The 19,192-nt window shown below is 37.9% G+C and overlaps 1 protein-coding gene across 24 annotated transcripts in view; it reads right to left on the bottom strand.

Annotated features, from left to right (window-relative positions):
- Positions 1 to 19,192, bottom strand: part of CLASP2 (cytoplasmic linker associated protein 2) — a 143,784-nt gene that overhangs the window by 75,690 nt on the left and 48,902 nt on the right. For 19 of the 24 annotated variants that reach the window (XM_085051457.1, XM_085051459.1, XM_085051466.1 and 16 more), the window contains exon 8: positions 9,735 to 9,881. In XM_085051457.1, the coding sequence (XP_084907583.1) occupies positions 9,735 to 9,881 (147 nt within the window). Of the gene's footprint in view, positions 1 to 9,734; positions 9,882 to 10,398; positions 10,615 to 19,192 lie in introns of those variants that run through there. The other 5 variants (XM_085051476.1, XM_085051478.1, XM_085051477.1 and 2 more) reach the window with 2 other exon arrangements.

Genomic DNA, 19,192 nt, shown 5'->3' with positions numbered 1-19,192 from the left:
ATCTACTCATTTATCCTTGGGTCAGGCCTTATTACTTACTTTTAATGTGGTATCTGCTGGGGGAAGGAAATTTCCAGTGCTTCATGATGTGAATTACCACCACCTCTGAGATGGCAAGGATGACTTTTAAGACAATGACTCTGATAATGCCCTCCTGTATAGAGTGATTTCAATCTCAGGAGTTCAGGAAGGAGTCTCTATCTTTGCAGGTATCAAAAGATTACTAAAATAGTCTAGAAAAGCATCTTTTCATATGCGCATTTCATAAGTCTGCTTCTGTAAAACAGGAACCAAATGTTCGGAAAATTAGCTGGAGATTGAGATGTTTTGAAAATTCCCTTCACATTTTAAGCTACTGAGCTATCTAAAGCTATTTGATATACTGTGCACAGAGACCTTGATATAGTAACCGATTCTAACATTCTAGATGTTCTTATTTCCATGTTTGAAAAACTGATCTGTGGACTTCAACTGACAAATAAAAACCTCCCATAAAACAAGCAAGAAACTATTCTTCAGTCTCAGCATCTGTATAAAGCACAAAGGCATTCTTTCATCATCAGGTGATTGAGAGTCCCTTAGTATAGATGCCTTCAGTTTGCCTGCTTAAGTTAGGAAAACATTTGAGAGCAACAAAGAAGTAGCAGATGCTCCAGTAAAAAACACTTTGATCAACATTAGACAAGATTTTTTTTTTAAACAAGACACATACTTTCAGATAGTTACACTGGTAAATTCTACAGGATGGATACAATTAGACTAACTTAGATAAAATTATGTTAATTTAAGTAACTTGCACTGTTAGTATCACTGGCTTTTCTACACAAGTTAAGAAACAGATTATGCTGCTAATTGCCACACCTCTGCCAATAAAACTTCACGGAAGACCAAACCATGAAGAGCTGCAGAGATCCTAGCTTATATAAAAGTTATCATCAACTAAATTTCAGCTGCCTTGTGCCCATTTCCTGAGAAAACAACAACTGGATCTGCAAACAAGTAACTCCCCATTCTCCAAAACCTCTCTGTTATTATCAACTTTTGCAAACACACACCTTGTCTGTCAAAGAAACCTCACAAATATAAGTTCCCTGGGAGATTACCTTATTGGGTTGCTCAATACATTTGTCTGATGGTAGTTTTTACCTGCATAAAGGGAAACAGGAGAGCCAGAGGAAGAGCAAAAGGAACCTGTACCAGTCTCATTGGCCGCTGCAGTTCACAGTTCAGTAACTTAGCCTACAATGCCTTTGACTTCAGCTGAACTGCCTTTGACAAAGACACCCAGGCAGACAATTAGGGTCAGCAAACATATAACACAAGCCACCAGAGTTTTAGAAGTAAATTTCAAAAATGTGCTTTTAAATCATCAGATGCAGTACTAAACCCAAATGAGCCCTTTTTTTTCCCCAGAATCCGGACTGGAAAAGCCTTCCTGTTGTTTTTAACCAGCTTAGGAAACAATTCAAGTGACTTAAGCAGAGTAGAAATGCATTCACTAGAAAGCCCACTTTAAGGAAACTGACAGATGAATTCTGTCATGTTCAGCTCCAGTGACTGACATTCATTCTGAACTGACTTGTCCACCCCACTTCCTCCAGTGCCAAAAGTCATCATCCCTGAGGCACCCAGAAAGTCATTCAAGCTCAAACAGCAGCATGAACTGAACAGAACAACACAATTATCTTAGAATACCTTTACGACACCTTGCATTTCTTACTTTATCTGTTAGAAACTCGGCAGACATGGTTAGAGAACTTCCCAAGAGATCCTACCTGTACTTCGCCTGTTCCATTAAAACATTCCTCCTACATGCCAGAGACATTGCTCATGAACAGAAGTTTCCACCCAACAAGTGAGTGTGCTGTCTGTGAGGACTGAGATGCTAAGCAGATCTCTCCATATAATTATACACCCCATGAGGGAACAGGAGCAGGAGGGACAAGCAGAAATTAGGAGTGACCTGTGCTTACAAGGAAGAAAGTGGTGCCAGGTTTTCAACTGTTAGGATAGCACATCTCAAGCCTTGAGGAGTGACGTTAGTCAGGTACAAATACAGGACTCCTGTAGTAAGAGGAAGTACAAAATAATTCTTATGTGGACTGAACATGACTGCACCAGCAGGCATACCTTAAATTCTGAAGATGCTCTTGAGCACAAAAATTCCTTTGGAACTATGTACTATTACATGCTCCAAGAAACTTGGTAGTATTTGAAGCTGATTTTTAATACTGAATGCATAGTTTCAACAAGTTTAGCCTCAATTCCTTTGTACACAGTTTCACAGGTACAGAAGATTAAAAATACTACCTCTTCACAGACATCCTGTGAAGATCAATTTAATAAATAAACATTGACCAGGCACACAGTAAGTAAGAAGATTACAAAACAAAGAAATTAATAGTGTTCTACTTAGTACAAGGTTTGGACAGCACACACTAGGTAAGATCAAACCCTGGATGTGGAGGAAAAAAAACAGTTCCATGAGCAGCAAGAATACAGATGCCTGACTTTTTAGGCTTATCTCAAATTGATTAATGTTGATTTTTATTCAACTGGAAGCTCATGCAGTCATCTTTCAACTCATGCACAATGTTCACGCTCCTATGGTAATCTTTCAAAGCACTCAGTATTTCTTTTCTCTCCTGGCACTCAGTTTTCATAAATAATTAAAAGGACATAGATTTGAGACTCTGGCCCATTTGTCCAGTTTCAACAAGTGAGTTTTGAAGTTATGCTGATTTTATGAATATGATAGCATTAGTCTTATTTTCAGTTTTTAACAAAATTTTCTAATAACCTATTTCCATTTTACTTTAATTTGTTCCTAGTTTTACACTTGAATAGGGCAAATTGCACAAATTATTTTAGATTGCAAAAATTACTGAGAATAACCAGGAGGACAAACAATTCATTAGTATCATCTGTAATTCTCTTGCCAAAAAAGAATGATTTGAGATACTGTGATGTAATACTTTCAGTAAAATAGAATTTTCATTACTGTTGACAGTGCCCATTTGTGTATTTTATTCTGGAACAATTTTAACAGGTACTGTATTAACAACAATTTACATCACCTGTCACCACAAACTACTCAATTACCATTTTTACATGTTCTAGATAACACATTTTTACCTTTTACTTCTATAAGTTCACTAGGGCAAGACAGAAGGTCAAAGTGACTTGACTTTAATGTGTGGTTTTTCTCTCGTATTTTAAAGAACATGTAATTTTTTTGTTGCTAAAATACTTCCACCATAGGTGCAATGACTTACGTTATAAAAAAAACTTACATTCCCTGCTTTTCTGTTTGAAAGCATATACAATTGTCAAAAGAAACGAAACAGGTTTTTTAAGACACTTCTCCCACGCATGGACACACCACCCTACAAAGAAGGATCACACCTGCTACTTTGCAAAGCAGCAACGCAGGAACATTTTAGAATGGTCGTCTTTGCCCACTCTTCAACACAGTCACAGTCCATAAGGACTCCAAATGGCAGGGTCAGCTGATTTCAGTCCATCTTCCTCCTCCCTCCTTCCTCTTTTTCTTTCTAGATTAACCCACATGAAAATATAAACAAATTGCTTCCCCTTCCTATCGCTTGAAAAAATCAGTACTCAGTGTCAGCACCTAAACAAGGGCTGGGTTGTCCTCCTTGTTCTCATCACTGTCTGGTACAACCATGCCTGCCAGTAAATGTCTGGGACCAGAACTCAAGGCAGAGATGTCACAAGCAGGTTATGCTCTGTGGTGTGCTTTTATCTCCAGACCTCTACATTCGTGCTCCACCGTTACTCTCTCCCCTATTTTATCCATTTATAAGCTGATTTCTAGACTATGAGTCATTTGAGAGAAGACTGTGTGATATAATATCATGCTTATACCAATACAATGAATTCCACAATCCAACTGAAACTTCTGGAAATTAGGTGAAAAATAGGGTTGTATGAACTATCACTTGGGTGACACAGAAAACAGAGAGACTAATGAACAGTGTTACAGATAAATATATGTATTTTCTGAAAGGATATGTATAGGTGTGTATACATATATATATACACACCTAATTTATCATGTTTGATTGTTTTCATTCAGATTCCTCATTAAGGTGAATTTTTCAATCCCCCTGCTGAAGCAAGCTGCAAAGGAAGGTATTTGCTACAGGAATGGAAACCCCAGTGACTGCACAACCATTTAAAATGGTCAAGGAGAACAGACCACCCATCATGGGCAATGGAATCTTAAGCTCAAGTGCTGTTCTGGGGAATAAACAACAACAAAATCCATTAACTCTCAGAGGACATGGAAAGTTGAAAAAGTCCTACTACTTCCCTCAACTGTGGATTATGTTAAAATAGCTGCAGTTCATGACTACAAGGTTGCAACCCAGCAATTCCATAGGCAAGGATCTCTTGGGATGGAAGTTAATTGACATTAACTGTGGGGAAAAGGAAGCAAACAGGCATTCTGTAGCAAATTCTCTGATTCAGATACCCACGGCTAATCTCAAAGGCTGCTCAGAAAAACAAAAAGACTTTTTAGCTGGGATGTTGAAGAAAAATCCTTGAATTTCACCACACCATGGAAATCAAAAAGGAAACCAAGTGCCACAGAATGTCAGGGATGCTTTGCTGACCATCACTATCTCAGAGTAGTTTTATGTCATACAAAGGGCCAATGTAGCACAAAATAAAACAAAAAATCGTAGTTTCTTTTACACAATAAATACAGCACTTTGGAAATCATTTAATGAGGGCTAATAAACATAATAGAGGAATCATTAATGAACTTATTTTCTGCAGAATTCAAAATTTTAGAAAAAACCTTGTGGGCATTGGTTATTATGAATCCCCCTTTTTTTTTTTTTTGGACAAGTGAACATAGAACTCTCTTGAGTCTGGAGACAATCAATACAGTGAGCATGAGTCTATCTTGTTTCAAGTCCATTCACTAACAATGTGTATTTACAGTTCCACAAATACTGAAGCCCTTTAAACACAAACATTTCTTAACTACAGCATGTTGTTTTGATGAGGTTAACTTCAACTGGCTGAGATTTCACCTATCTTTCAATCTCACATTTGTTTTATGCAGTGCCTTTGCATTTAAATTTTTTCCTACTATAGCCTCTAAAGGCTTCAAAATGTCTTCTGCTAGGAAACTGAGCCAAAAAAAGCAGATAAGCACCATTTTAATACTTTTCAACAAAGAGCTGTATGTCTGTTACTGAGAAGAGGGGAAAAGCATAACTACAGATACAAAAAACTAACTTAAAATTTTCTGAAGTTGGGAACAGCTGCCTACACAGCTCCTTCATGTATGGTGTTACTATAGTTCTCACAGACTTCTTTCACCAAACTGCTCACCTGGTCCAACCAGGTTTTCCAGTTACTTGATTTCTACAGATAGGCTGTTTCAAAAAGTGTAATAATGTTGCCAGTGTGAAACAGTAAGCAATATACAATAATGCCAGCCCACCAATGTACTAAAGATTTTAAAAAGCCAATGAGCTATAGATTAGAATATACCATGCAGTATCTTCCTGCTGAAAATGCTGCAAAAAGTAGGAAGTTCACGTTTTTTCAAATTACAGCGCTAAGAATAATGATCCAGCCCCAGAGAGGTTCTCGTAAAAAAAAAACCAGAAAGTTAACACAAACTTCTGTCATAATTAGGTTTCATCAGCAAGCATTTCTTCCAAAAACCATGTGGCTCTTTTCAAGAATCACCATTTCTACATTTAATCTATTTTAAAGATTACTGACCTAAACTGACATTTTGGGAAAAGAGAGGATGCCAGACTCCTTGTTGAGACAGCCTGAGGTTTCCTACTAATACCTAGATTACATGAAGCTTCCAAATGGTATACAAGCAGGCAATTTCTTAGAAGACTTGGAGCAGGGCTCTCACATTTGCAAGAGAACTTGCCAAAGACCTATAAGAGATCTTGAAACAGCACAGAGACAGAAATATAGCTCATTTGGCTGACATACTCAAGTCCTTTTCTACTGTAAATTATGGTGTCCCTTACAATTTAAAAACTGCTTGTGCCATACTGCCAAGAAAAAGCCCCTGAGTATCCAATTCTGCAAGGGCAGAACACAGAGTGCACATTCTCAGGAAGCAGGCTTTAGAGCAAAGAGGTATTTCCAGAGGCTCTGCCACTTGAATGAAGAGCTGAGAGCAAGTGTATCAGAAGTAAGTAGATAGCTGTGTGCTTCCTGGCAAAGGTCTAACTTGGGCAAGTGTACTGACCATGGAATATGAAATATGCCAAACATACCACTGCCCCGTTAAGTTGAAGACCTATCACTTCTCATTCATCATGAGCAAGAAGCTCAGTGTCTAAACATCTCCAAGAAGAAAAGTCAGAGGAGAAGCAGCTTGCTGAATTCCTTACACCCAGGGCAGTAAACCGCTGCAGCTGCCTGGTCTGGTAATTTTTTGGCAAGCTGTCTTCAGCAGGCTTGATCACACCTTGTCAGCAAATGCACAAGTTCTATGAGCCTTCCCATCCCTACCGTCCGTAGCAAAATGTCTTGCAGAGTCATTCCCAGCACAAGGAGAGAGAATTCCAGGCTGAGCAGGACACTGCTATTGCTCATATAAATACCTGTTTCACATGCCTTTCTGGACAATGATGTTGCGCTTCAAATGCCAGCAAAGTACATTTCCTACGTTAAATGGAAAATGCCCAACACAGTGGAAAGTTCTTTTTTTGAATATCAGATGGATCCTTTCACTTGAACAGCATAGCTGGGCAGTAGTGGAATTACCCATTTCTTCAATAAGAAACATCTCCATCTGTTTTCATACAATGAAAAGCCAAGCACACAGGCTTCTGAGGTCTAATTCATCAGGTGTCGGCAGATGAGAAAGCCAGCAGCATGGCTAAGGAGTTCAATTTCCTTATCCTCAAGACAGGGTAGCCTCAACTCCTTTTTGGACCCAGGAAAAAGCTGTACTTTGTCACCTACAACTCATAGGAAAATACACCTTTATCAACCAACATCCTATGAAAAGGATCTCTGGGATGCAAAAGGCAGTTGAAATTAATGGAACTCGCAGTAATCTCAGCCTATGCTCAACACAATTTCTATTGCAGTAAATTCTGCCTGGTCACAGAAGTCTGAAAGGGAGAAACCACAGTGAAGGACTTGCTTCAACTGCAGGTCACTTATATGACTGGTCATTTTTGTGAAAGGGAAATAAAAAGCAACACAGTTAAAGGAGCTGCTGCTAGTTCTTCCTCCAAGGCTGAACTGCAGCTTCTGAATACGGATTCATGGATATTTGAGAGTCAGAGAAAAGAGAGACATGCAGGACCAACAGGTGGCAGAAGCACGAGGTAAGCAGTGAAAGCCTGAAATACCCATCCAGTGCTTATGAGGGAAAGGCGAGAAATGGCACGCCCACTGACTACTGCCTTGGAATGCAGTGGGGAGCAGAACAATTTGGGACTGTAAGATACAGCAGAGCTGTACTACATCAGCAACAGCAAACAACTTCCAGAACTCTAAGTTTACTCCACAGAGCGGGCAATTTTGAGGCTGGAGAAAAATTTCAGGTGTCCTTTAAGCACCTGCAAAGTAGATCCTAGAGAAATTGGATGCGAAAGAGCATCAAGGTTTGGTTGTAGTCATAATGATCCATGAAGTCTCTTAGACAAGCTGAACAGGATGTCCTAACTGGACTCTCCAAAGACCATGGTTCTCTGTGGAATAAAGCTTTCTAAATCCAGCATTTTGTCCAGTAATGACTGTGCCTCTAGACACTTGTCCTGTTCCATGTACATGTCTCTAGCAGCCATTTCAGTCAGACGGGACAGTGGACTTGCCCAGACCTCTTGCTTGACCTAGTGTCATTGTTCATATGAAGACTATTACAGGAAACACCTGACTTCTGGAAGAGATTATGACCTTATCATTTAAGAAATACTTTGGCATCTACACTGATGTTCTTGATTAGGCTAGGAGATTCAGGATATGTAAGCACTACATTAATATTTAAACCTAAATTTTCAACATTCTGACTACAGACATCCTACAGAATGAAACAAGAAGGGAAAGAGATGGGTATGTGAACACGCCCAGATATTTTCCAGAGTTGAAAGGAGATGGTATAAAGCAAGGAATGACCAAAGTACTCTAGTTTTGGCATGCTTAATTATTTTTCCTTATTCCATGCATTTTTTAATTTTAATTTTTGAAAGTTTAGTATTTTAGGAAAAGGAGAAAAAACAACGTAAAAGTTTTTGGGGGTTTAATCTGCTTTACTACTGAATTTTTAGATGAACTGAAAAATCAGCTGAGTGGTTATTCTGTTCTTATCCTCCCTTCACCTGCTCTTGTATCTCCATGTTTTTGCTGCAGAGCATGTAAAGTGAAAGCCTACATGTAAAAAAAAAAAATAATTAAAAATCATCCAGATTTAACAAAATTTTATTAAAACCCCATACTGAAATAAACAGGAATCCTAAGCTTTCAGTCCTGGTACTATGTATGTTAGTCATACATGCAAAAAACACCATGGTTCAGGTTAAAGGAGATTATATTGTAATTATTTATTTCTATTTACTTATAATATTTACTACGCATAATAACAATAAATATTAAAGAGGTAATTTCACTCATGGGGTTTTTTAGGTGGTATTTTCTGATGCCATTCTGATATACATTGCTATCAATTCTCAGTTACCTTATGACAGTGCTGATCCAGCCCTATGGAAATCTTTTCAATTTATTAGGAATTCTTAAGATCACAATGGAAAAACAATAAATTGTCAAAACATTAGCTATATCTTAGTAATGTGAAAATACTCAAGGCAGCTTGTTTACCATGCGTATCTTCTTCCAAATTTTATATTTGCTTTGCAGATCACATATGGGAACCTTACATGAATAGGAACATGAAAAAATTACTTTCTTTTACAAAAATCCCTTATTAAAAGAACCACCTACTCATAAAAACCTTGTACCTGAAGTATGGTGTATTTCCACAGAATTATGTCTTTTTTCTTAATGTGTACATTAACCATCAAAAAAGCAGCCACTTCTTTAGCAGTAAACAGTTGCTTTTGTTAGACTACCCCCGCCCTAAAAAAATGCGGATTTCCCTGTTCTAAGAGCATAATTACTAAGCATTCCTCATTACACTGCTTTGAAGTTAGACCATGCAAAAAAATCCTGGCAAGGGTTTTCGGCCCTCATTTTTTATCTTTCAAAACCAATTTCACAACACTGACAGTTAAAGGAATAAAAATAAAAGTCAGCCAGATGTAATATACACCTCTGTTGAAGGCTGTGGGTGATGGCCAGCTTTTTCTAGCCATGTGAAACAGTGCAGACCTACAGCAAAAATTTCATCTACACAGACCTACTACAGAATTTCACAGGATATTTATATATGCAGAAAGTGCAGTGTGGATTCCAGCAGACACCCATATATACATAGATATATATTTCACCAATACAAATGCTATCTCCGGATGTTAATTTTATTTATAACACAAGACACCTTTATAAGCTCAGTGTACACTAACAAAACCAGACAGACATGCACACACCTTTACAGAAGAATAATTACATAAAACAGGGTCCCTTACTGTTCTCAGCTCTGCAAAAATACTGCAGTCATGAATTAAACATCACCTTCCAAAGTTCTCTGTTTTGTGCCTGCTCTGGCAAGGTTTCTGGGAACACTGATTAGAATCTGAATAGCTTTACATTACCTCCAACCTTAGGCCCACCAGCTGATCCCGGCTTTCTTGCACTGTTTGAAGGATTTCCTGGCTTTTTAGGTGCCGGAACCTTGAAGGCTGAAGCAGCTGATGATGGCCTATTTCCATCCACCGACTCTTCATCATCAAAGCTTTTGTCTAGAAAATAAAATAAAATAAAATAAAATTAAGTAAAAATACAGCTATTAGAAAGGGTGTATTTTCATTTCCTAATCCATTATTTTGCTTCACATTTCACAGAAATTCACATAAAGCATAAATAAAAACAAGTATTTATCACTTTGTCCTGTCTCTGGACCTAGGCATAAAATGACAATGAGAGATAAACAGCATTTTCTACATCTCAAGTTCTTATAAAATATTATTTTATCTTCATAATTAACCACAGTAAAACTGAGAATAAAAATGAATCCTACACATTCATTCCCACAAAGGAAAAATATCTTTGCACAGACTGAATTTTTTTAACTATTTCTTAATATTTTCCCACAAGGAAAGCCCTTAATAAAATTTTTATCATTCCGGTCTACCAAAGAAAAATGCTTCTCCTTTTCCTTCTTTCACTCATGCATGCATTTTCTGCTACACATCCTCCCACAATGTGTCTAACTAGCACTCCCTGTCTCCTTCCTTCCACCCAGATTTTTCAACTTACAATCACAGATCCTCTTGCAGATCAGTCGCCTCATTCCTCTGATAGCTCTTCAATCCCCTCACCCTAGGATGGACCCAGCACCTCACATGGCCACATGCAGTAAATTCTTCATACTAATCGAAGATTCTATCAGAATCTGCTCGCAAACACCCTAGATCCACCACTGAGATTTGTGCCGGCATCTTTCTCTCCCTTCCCTGCACTAGGTGCTGCACAACCAATGAGCTGCAAGGTGACATCATCTTCTGGGAGCCAACGCCAGAGGAAAAGGTGAAAATTCTCCATGCAAATAAATTCATTCCCACACACAGTATTTGCCACTATTCCAATCCTTCGTTAAAAAAATTAGACAGGCAGACAATATTCCAGGGCTTGCACTCCTCTTTCCTATAATTTCAGGTTTGTGTATTTTTAATCACGAAAGAAATTCATCTCTAGTGACTAAGTAGTCTCAATTGAAAACATTGTGCCTTAAAAGAATCCCAACATATTCCAAGAGTAGAACATGTTATCTCCACCCACTTAGGGAAGAACGATTTATCTGTAAGCTTGAGCACAGAAAACATACCAGCCTATGGTTCCTACAATAAATAAACTGGGCGAGGCTGAGACACAGCTGCATTACAGTAATGAAAGACCAGTTTAGCACATTACCTGCTCTAAAACCTGCCATTTGTTTAAAAAAAAAATAATTGCGAAGCATCATCTCTGGAATGGTTAACTGTTTAGCCATCGCTTATTCAGAACTTGCTCCCAGTGAAATGTCAACTATATTTAACAATGTAGCCTCCCAGAGGAAGGCAGCTTGCATTAAAGGGTATAGCAAGGTTTTGTCCAGCAGCATTAGCAGCACCATCGAACGTCAGAACACCCTGCATTTAACGTGTCCAAGATCACTGCTGCTATAGTTAGCACATTTTTCTAGCATTTACCAAAAGCTGTGTTTTGCACTAATGAATCTCCATGATTAAAGAAACACACAACCACAAAAAACATACAGGTGCACATTAACAATTTTCATTAGCATTATTTCCTTCTCTCCTACAAAACACTGATTTTTAAGAGAATCTTCCTAAGAATAATTGTATTTGGATCTGTAAACTCTCTGAATCGGAGGAAAAGGCATCAGCCATCCTCCCCACTGTCCTGTTTGTTGCCATGGAAACAGCACTCCGCTCAGCATACGGGCTGAGCCAGAATACATTTTGATTCCCGATGCTTTTACTCTCAGTATCTTAAATAGAACCAGACATCAAGATTTCAAGCAGGGAAAACCACTAATACAAAGGCCAGATTAAATGAAACTACTTAAACACTATAATAGAAGGGTAAATGGCAAGAGTTAATATCTAGGATACCTGCAACATTACAGGTAATTTTAAAACAGCATTAGAAATATCTTGCAGATTTTTAAACAGCATGAGCAGATCAACACTGACACGTGAGCATGGAATCACGAAAACCATCTAAAAGTGAAAACATGCTTTTCAAATAAAAATGCTTTTGTTGCTGCAGTTTGAGATCTGATGAAGAAACAGTCAAGACTTTCATGCTACTACCCAGCAGTAGCACTGACATGCAAATATTGCACAGGCCTTTGAAACAATAAAGTTATTTGCAATACAATTTTAAAAATAGAAAGTGAGCATTTGCTCATTTCTGCGAAATCTCCTAATCAAGAAAAATCTAAACAACTCCAAACAACTGTGTACTTTGGGAACCAGTGACTCAGACCAATTAATTTTATTTTTACCAAACAATTCATTATGAAAGAGTATTAAAGATGGTGAATTGTGGAAGTTACTGCTGAACCCCAATATGTGCAAATAGAATTTCAGAAAAAAATGCAAGCACAAATGTTTTGACCAACTGATGTGTATATTAGAGGATGGTACATTAAATAATGTTCTTGGTAATACTGTCAAATTACTTGGCCTAGTTAAAGAATAGTTTTTCATACATTTAAAACATTGTTCACACTGGATTAAAAATCCACACCATGAAATAGTTTTATACAATTTTTCAGTCCACATGAAACTTATCTTTTTAACATAAATGCCTTTTTTTTTTTTGAGATACACAGAACTGATTTTAACCACTGATACCTGGGTGCTCTTAATCAGACCTTTCATGGCTTATGTTAAAATAAATTAAAAACTGAGGTCCGTTTACTTGAAGTGTTCCAAAATAACAGCACAATACCATAAGCATATAAAATTAATGGCTGAACAGGATCTGTTTTGACTCTATTAAGGCTAAAGGGATAATGCAGCTGGAGCCTCTTTTGTTCTGGATTTGTTTGGTTTTTTAATAAGCATAAGGAGGAAAATTTTGTGCTGTCTTTTAAAGAAAACAGAGGTTTTCCCTACCCTTTTATTTCCCTAGGATTTAACATCAAAATCCCAAGTGATCTTTAGGGACATCCCATGTCCAGAAATATGCTTTACACTGTGAAGATCTGGAAGTCTGTATTTATAGCACTTAATGAAACCAGAGCATTGTATTTGCTTCCCCTACAATGTGCCTTCCACGTGCTCTCACTCATCTGCAATAATCCACTTGTTTGTAGCTCCCATAAAAGCGTTTCCATGTACTTCAGGATGGAGAAGCTCAGCTCGAGTTGTAATTGCTGCTCTCCAGGGCATAATCAAGGCGCAGTTCTGCTCAATCTGGCTTTACAACGTGCCTTTGGTCGGCCAAAGGACCAGGGATGGAGCTCCTGACAGCCAACACAGAGCACGGGGATAGCTGTATTTCAGTATCAAACCGTGCCTCTCATGGTAGTTTCATGCAGTCTACAAACAAAATATATTTCTACGACGGAAGTCATAAAAACCTAAATGCAACTGCTATTTCAAAACAAAGCCATCTAACTGATGCAAACTTTTTTCACTGTAAAACAGCTGGATAATTTTCATTCTAGGTAATTTTAACACCTTCAGAGCATCAGATTTTACATATGCAAATACACTTGTCAGCTGAGAAGGCACTATCCAAACAGTGTTTCACAACAAAGCTCCAAGGTACTAAAAATAAAAAGTCATATGAATTGCTAGCAACACACAGAACATCTTAAAGGAAAAACACAATAAATTAAAGACACTGAGCATCAGTTAAACCTCACAACACTCTTCTTGCACTTGATATGTACTATTTTAAACCACAGAGCATAAGGTCTTTTGGAGGTAAGCATACAATAAAGAGCCTGGAATCTAGTACTGCCAAAAGGTCCTGAAGAAACCTTATGAGCAACAAATGGTTCTCTCTCTGGTACAAGTTCTCTTCCAGATGAACAATTTTCAAAGTAGGGGAAGAATAAAATCAAGATAAGGTTGTTTTTATCTTCAAAAGCTAGAAACTCAAGATTCAACATCCAAACATTAGAAGTTTTCTCTTCTAATGGAGGGCAGAGATCTGCAGCATAGAGGATGTTCTGCAGTGCAGCAAGTGAACTGGTACCAATGAACTGCTCTGCATTTCCACAAAACCCTTCAAGAGTTGTCTAAGAAATCTTTGCAGAGAAAGACCCTCCAAACCAACCTGCAGGATACATCAGAACCCGAAGTCTACCACACTTTCAGAAATTCAGATTTACCGAAGTTATTTGAGGATTAAATCCAGGCAGGCAGACCAAAACTCTTAACTATCACAAAGGATTAAATACTAAAATTCTTAAGAAACAAACTATGCCACTTGAACCAAAAATAAACCAAATATATGTGCTATCTTCCTGCCTTGTAGCATTATTCTTGGGGGCCAGATCACAAAAATGCAGCGCATGTTTTCTGAAGTATTCAGAGAGATCAAAGCATAAGCGTTTATAATGAAACGTGATATTCAAAGAACATTCTAGTACTCCCAGTATTTTAAACTTCAAAACAACATATTTACTGTGATTTGGCTATAGAGCAGTAAAGGTAATTAGAGATGTATCCAGCAACAAGGAGAATCTAGAGACAAGTGTAAAGCTTTTCATATCCAGAGAGAAAAAATATTTTATTTTCAAAGAAGATTAAATTAAAATACATTTATTGTTACTGCAACTCAAGCCTCTACCTTAGCTGGTTTGAAGATTCATATAATTAATGTGACATTTTGATAGCTAACATTTTGCAAGTGATAGTCAATAACCAAAGAATGAAACACAGTATCACCTACACAGCTGTACAGAGACAAGATCTATATTCTACTTGTGCTACTCAACAGCAGGAAATCAGAAGTAACTGACTTAAAGCAGATCCTCAAGTGACACCATAAGGGTCAAAAAACTGGATCCCCTGCAGTAATATTTAACCAGAGCTGGCTATAAAGGCACATCTTGAACACTGTTTTCAGTAGCAACATCTTACATATCTAACACAACTAGGGCTGTAAATACCAACTTGCAGTATTTTAGTGCGGATTGACAATAGTCAAATCAGGGAACACAGTATATTTAATATTTACATATTTAATAAAGCTGCTTTCAAACTGACTTTTGTTCAAAACATTTGTATCAATTTTTACTTTGATAACTGATAACGATAACCATTGCTAACAAAGTGTTTTTTAACTCCTGTTAGTAGTTCCTCTTTCACACCATAAAATGTTTATGAGGACAACAGCAAAATCCTACCCAAGCAAAACAAAAAACCCCAAAAAAGTAGATGAACTCCTTTTCCAAGTCACTCCCCCATTCTGTGCCTACCAAGACACCAATTGCCAGTCTCCCTTCAGTGACTTACAAACATAGACTGCATCAATTGCTTGGAACATCTGGGACTGGATCATTAGCTCAATTCCAGATGAACTGGTGCAGCCTACAACAATTTCTGTCAAGCATGAAAATGAAGCCGCAAGCACTACACATGCATCAAGTTAGTTGATCCTTCTAATCCATACTTCAAGCCAATGCCCCACATCATTTAGTGAGAACTTTATCCCTAACACATCAGGCATTCCATACAGTCCAAATCTGTTTGTCCTGACACAAAGAACAGGATTCATTTGCCTGCGCACAGTCATCTAAAACCAGTTTAGACAGTCCTGGGTATCCTGTCTGGCGGCCAGCTGACATTCCAGAAGGCCACAGATCTCTTGTGGGTCTCGTGTCATGCCTGTTCGCTCCGCGTGGCTACTGTGGATACTGCAAGGTGCCTCGAGTGGCATGGGACATCTATGGCTGGACAGATGAACCTTGCCCAAGCAGCTTTAGATCTACCACAAAGGCATCATTCCTTGGCATTCTTCCTGTGCCACAGCAGGTAAAGGGGTCCTGAACCATTAGGAGACAAATTCTCATTCACAAACAAAAGCCTGCTTCCCACAATGATGGAGCATGGCTCTTCAGGAGATACCAGTGCAGGCACAGAAGTAACACGAGGCCACTTGCTGATGGATTTAACTTTAGTTCGTGTTACCTCCTTTGCCTCTCTTTGCCTTCCGGAAGGAGGCAACTGTACCAATGATCCACTGCTGGCAAATGGTTTTCCTCCTCTGTGCAATATATCCTGATGCTCCTCAGCAAAATCTCAAACTCCTACCAAAAGAGACTCCCTTTCCACAGCAGCCTCACAGCGGATGGGCGAGACAAAAGATACCAATGAGAACAGCTGCTAAATAACAAAACCTGGTTCACCCATTCCTTCACATGCTATTTTTTCAGGCAGTTCCAGGGAATCAGTGTCTTCAAAAAAAAAGGAGTAAGAAAGGCAGCAAGTAAGGGGAACAGTAGTCAGTAACAGGAAGAAGGCACGTATCTATCAATTAAATTTTACTGTTGAGTTGATCCAATCTCAAATTATGATAAAGCTGCCCTAACTTTTCAACAAGCAAAGCAGAATACAGCTCTCCCTACATTTCATTGATCAGCTAGCTACAGCACACTGAAAGAGGCTCACACCTGCTTTTGGGTTTTTTTTTGTTCTGGTGTATGTGTTCGGACTTTTTTAAAACATGACTCTCAACAAATAGGACAAAAGAAAAGAAGGAAAACGAGAAAGAAAACACTGGACCTGATAGACTTTTAAAAAAGAAATATTTAGGAGTGGCAACAGCACATGACAAAATAATTATCCACACATAATACAGGCCTATTCTAATGACATTAGTGGTTTATCCATTCTGCTCCACAGTTTCATGAAGGACTATGTTCAAAAAAGATTAACTGAAAAAAAAAAAAGTAACATATCCCCAGTACTATTTTCCGAACCCCAAAGAAAAGCTGGTCTTACAGTTTATCTTACTACTGTCTGGCTGAAAGACAAGATTTAACTACAGGTTTCAAATAAAGCTGCAATAAGCTCAAATAAGGAACTGAGCTAATTTTGCTCCCAAGTAAAGCTTCATTCCCATTTCTAGCTCTAGAATATCTCCTGTAAACATAAGTAATTTTCTAATATTTAATTTTCTAATATTAAAGTTTAAGACAGTTTCTGCAAGTCTTGCCGTATTTTATACTGTTACAGCATCTGTAAAATTATATCCATAGTCCACTGGTTTAAATAAATTAATAAATAATTCAGTCCTTTTTTAAATTCTTGCAATTGGACTTTGCTTTATTATACACGCATAAAATTTCCCAAATGTAACTCCCAGGAAACTTACTGAAAACTGAAGATGCAATCAATATTACTGTACTTTAAAAATCATCAATTTCACTATTTACATCTTTCCTGAGGCACATTCAATAGCATTCTGAGTCAACACCTCACAGTCTATAACCTATTAGTAACCAAAGCGCAATTTGCTCAGTAAAAGGTGAAGAGAAAAGATGATCAGGTTCTCCAGAATCCATGACAAGGCAACACCTAAAATAGGATCCAAGACTAAATAGCAAGGCTTAAAATAAAACTACATAGCATTATTGTTCTTCAACATCTGTGCTATGCTACTGCTTTAAGCCATGCTATTTGGACCACACTGCACTATGTCCAGTGCTGACATGTTAACAAGTCAGGTAACTTTTGGGCAGGAGGAAGGAAAAAAGGTGTAGAGAGGACACAGACTTGCCTTGCATAAGAAATTAAAGACTTCAAGGCTTTGACATGTTAAACACATAGGTTGACTCACTAGCTGTAACACTGAAACTGATGAGATACTCCTCTGTTTTAGCACAAAGTATAACATGCCTACCACAGCACAAATGTTTTGCTCTCCTATGAAATATCAAAATTAAAGCTGAGCAAGGCAGTAACCTCTGAAGCAATCAAGATTCCTGCTAAATGAGTGAGTACTCCCTCAGAGAGTCTCCCTATCCAGACACTGATTAAATTGAAAGCAGGTAGCTGATGTAAAAATAGTGCTATAAAATGAAAAAAAAAGCTCCAAGAGAATTTTTACTCAATGTCTGGTTAATTTTTGTGAGCCACTTTACACATAGAAGACTCATAATTTCTATCAAAAGTGATAGTTTATTTAACTGTTGTAGCCTGCCTGAATTCAGACCTCATTTGTGGTCAAGCCCTTCACTCTGTTGCTTAAGTTGCCCTCTAAAAAACCTGTCATTTCAAGTATCTCCTTGAAGTGTCAACTCCACTGTTGCCATTTAAAATATCCTGTAAGCCAGCAGCCAGTTTTTGCTAAGTAGGCCTGGTTTAATCACTGTCTTCATTATCTTAGCTCCAGAAGTCATTTTATTTCTTTCTTCACAAGTTCCTTTTCCTTATACATCAAGTATCTAACTCTCAACAGCACCAGCATTTTCTTCAGTGAATCTAATGACCTATTTTAAAACCAACATGTTCATCACAGAAACACATTTTATCTAGAAACCACTATTCATAGACTGCAATAATATGACTAACATTATTGACGCATTTAAGTTCAGAAAAGCAGAAAAAAGAACCAGCATATTTATCTATCTGCAGCTAAGTTAATCAAACAACTGATATCCATTGAGGAATGGTTTCATTCATGACACTTCCAGTACTTAATTCAGCTGCACAGAAGCACCTGGATTTAATGATTTGATTTTTCAAACTATCAATTACATCACAGCAAGTGTAAGAGAGGCACTCATAAGTACCATGTTCATTCATCTTTATCATATATCACAAGTATATGTGATAGTGAAGGGCCATGGGATATACATAATATCAAGGAGAAGGTTTACAAACAGGGAGGTTAAATTGTGATTTACTATTAGAGGCTGACAGTGACAAATGTACTTCTACCATCAGAGAGACGATGATAGTAGTTAACATTTACACTAATTCTTAGTATGGCCAATTTCTGCATGTTCAACTCAATTTGCATGTTGAAAATGTCCAACAGCGAGGCAGACTGAGAAATAAAACATAGATCCTAGAAGCAGAAAGTGTAATACAAGCACACAGAATATAAAATTTTGAGAGATTTATTTTTCTGACTTTTTGATCCATATAGTTTAGGAATTAGAAGTTAATATCTGCACATGAAAACATGCACACCACAGCACAGGATGAAAAGTGCTCAGCTCACTGACCCATCTGATCTCTGCCTCACATAGAAGTGGAGATGAAGAAAATATGGCCAATTATCTTTATTTTACTCAATGTTGCCACTTCACTTGCGGATAATAAAACTGCTGGTTTCAAGAGGCCCAACTCTCCTCAAACTGGACTTCTTAACATCGAATCACAGAATGGTTTGGGTTTTAAGGGACCTTAAAGATTGCCTAGTTCCAACCCTCCTGCCAGAGGCAGGGACACTTTTCACTAGACCAGGTTGCTCAGAGCTCCACCCAACCTGGCAGTGAACTCCTCCAGGGATGGGACATTCACAACTTCTCTGGCCAGCCTCCTCCAGTGCCTCACCACCTCAAGTGAAAAACTTC

Source organism: Lichenostomus cassidix, chromosome 2, assembly GCF_008360975.1.
Source record: "Lichenostomus cassidix isolate B80296 chromosome 2, HeHo_3.0, whole genome shotgun sequence".
Classification (NCBI taxonomy): Eukaryota; Metazoa; Chordata; class Aves; order Passeriformes; family Meliphagidae; genus Lichenostomus; species Lichenostomus cassidix.
Note: the sequence above shows the minus strand (reverse complement) of the source record. Positions and strands in the feature narration are given on the sequence as shown.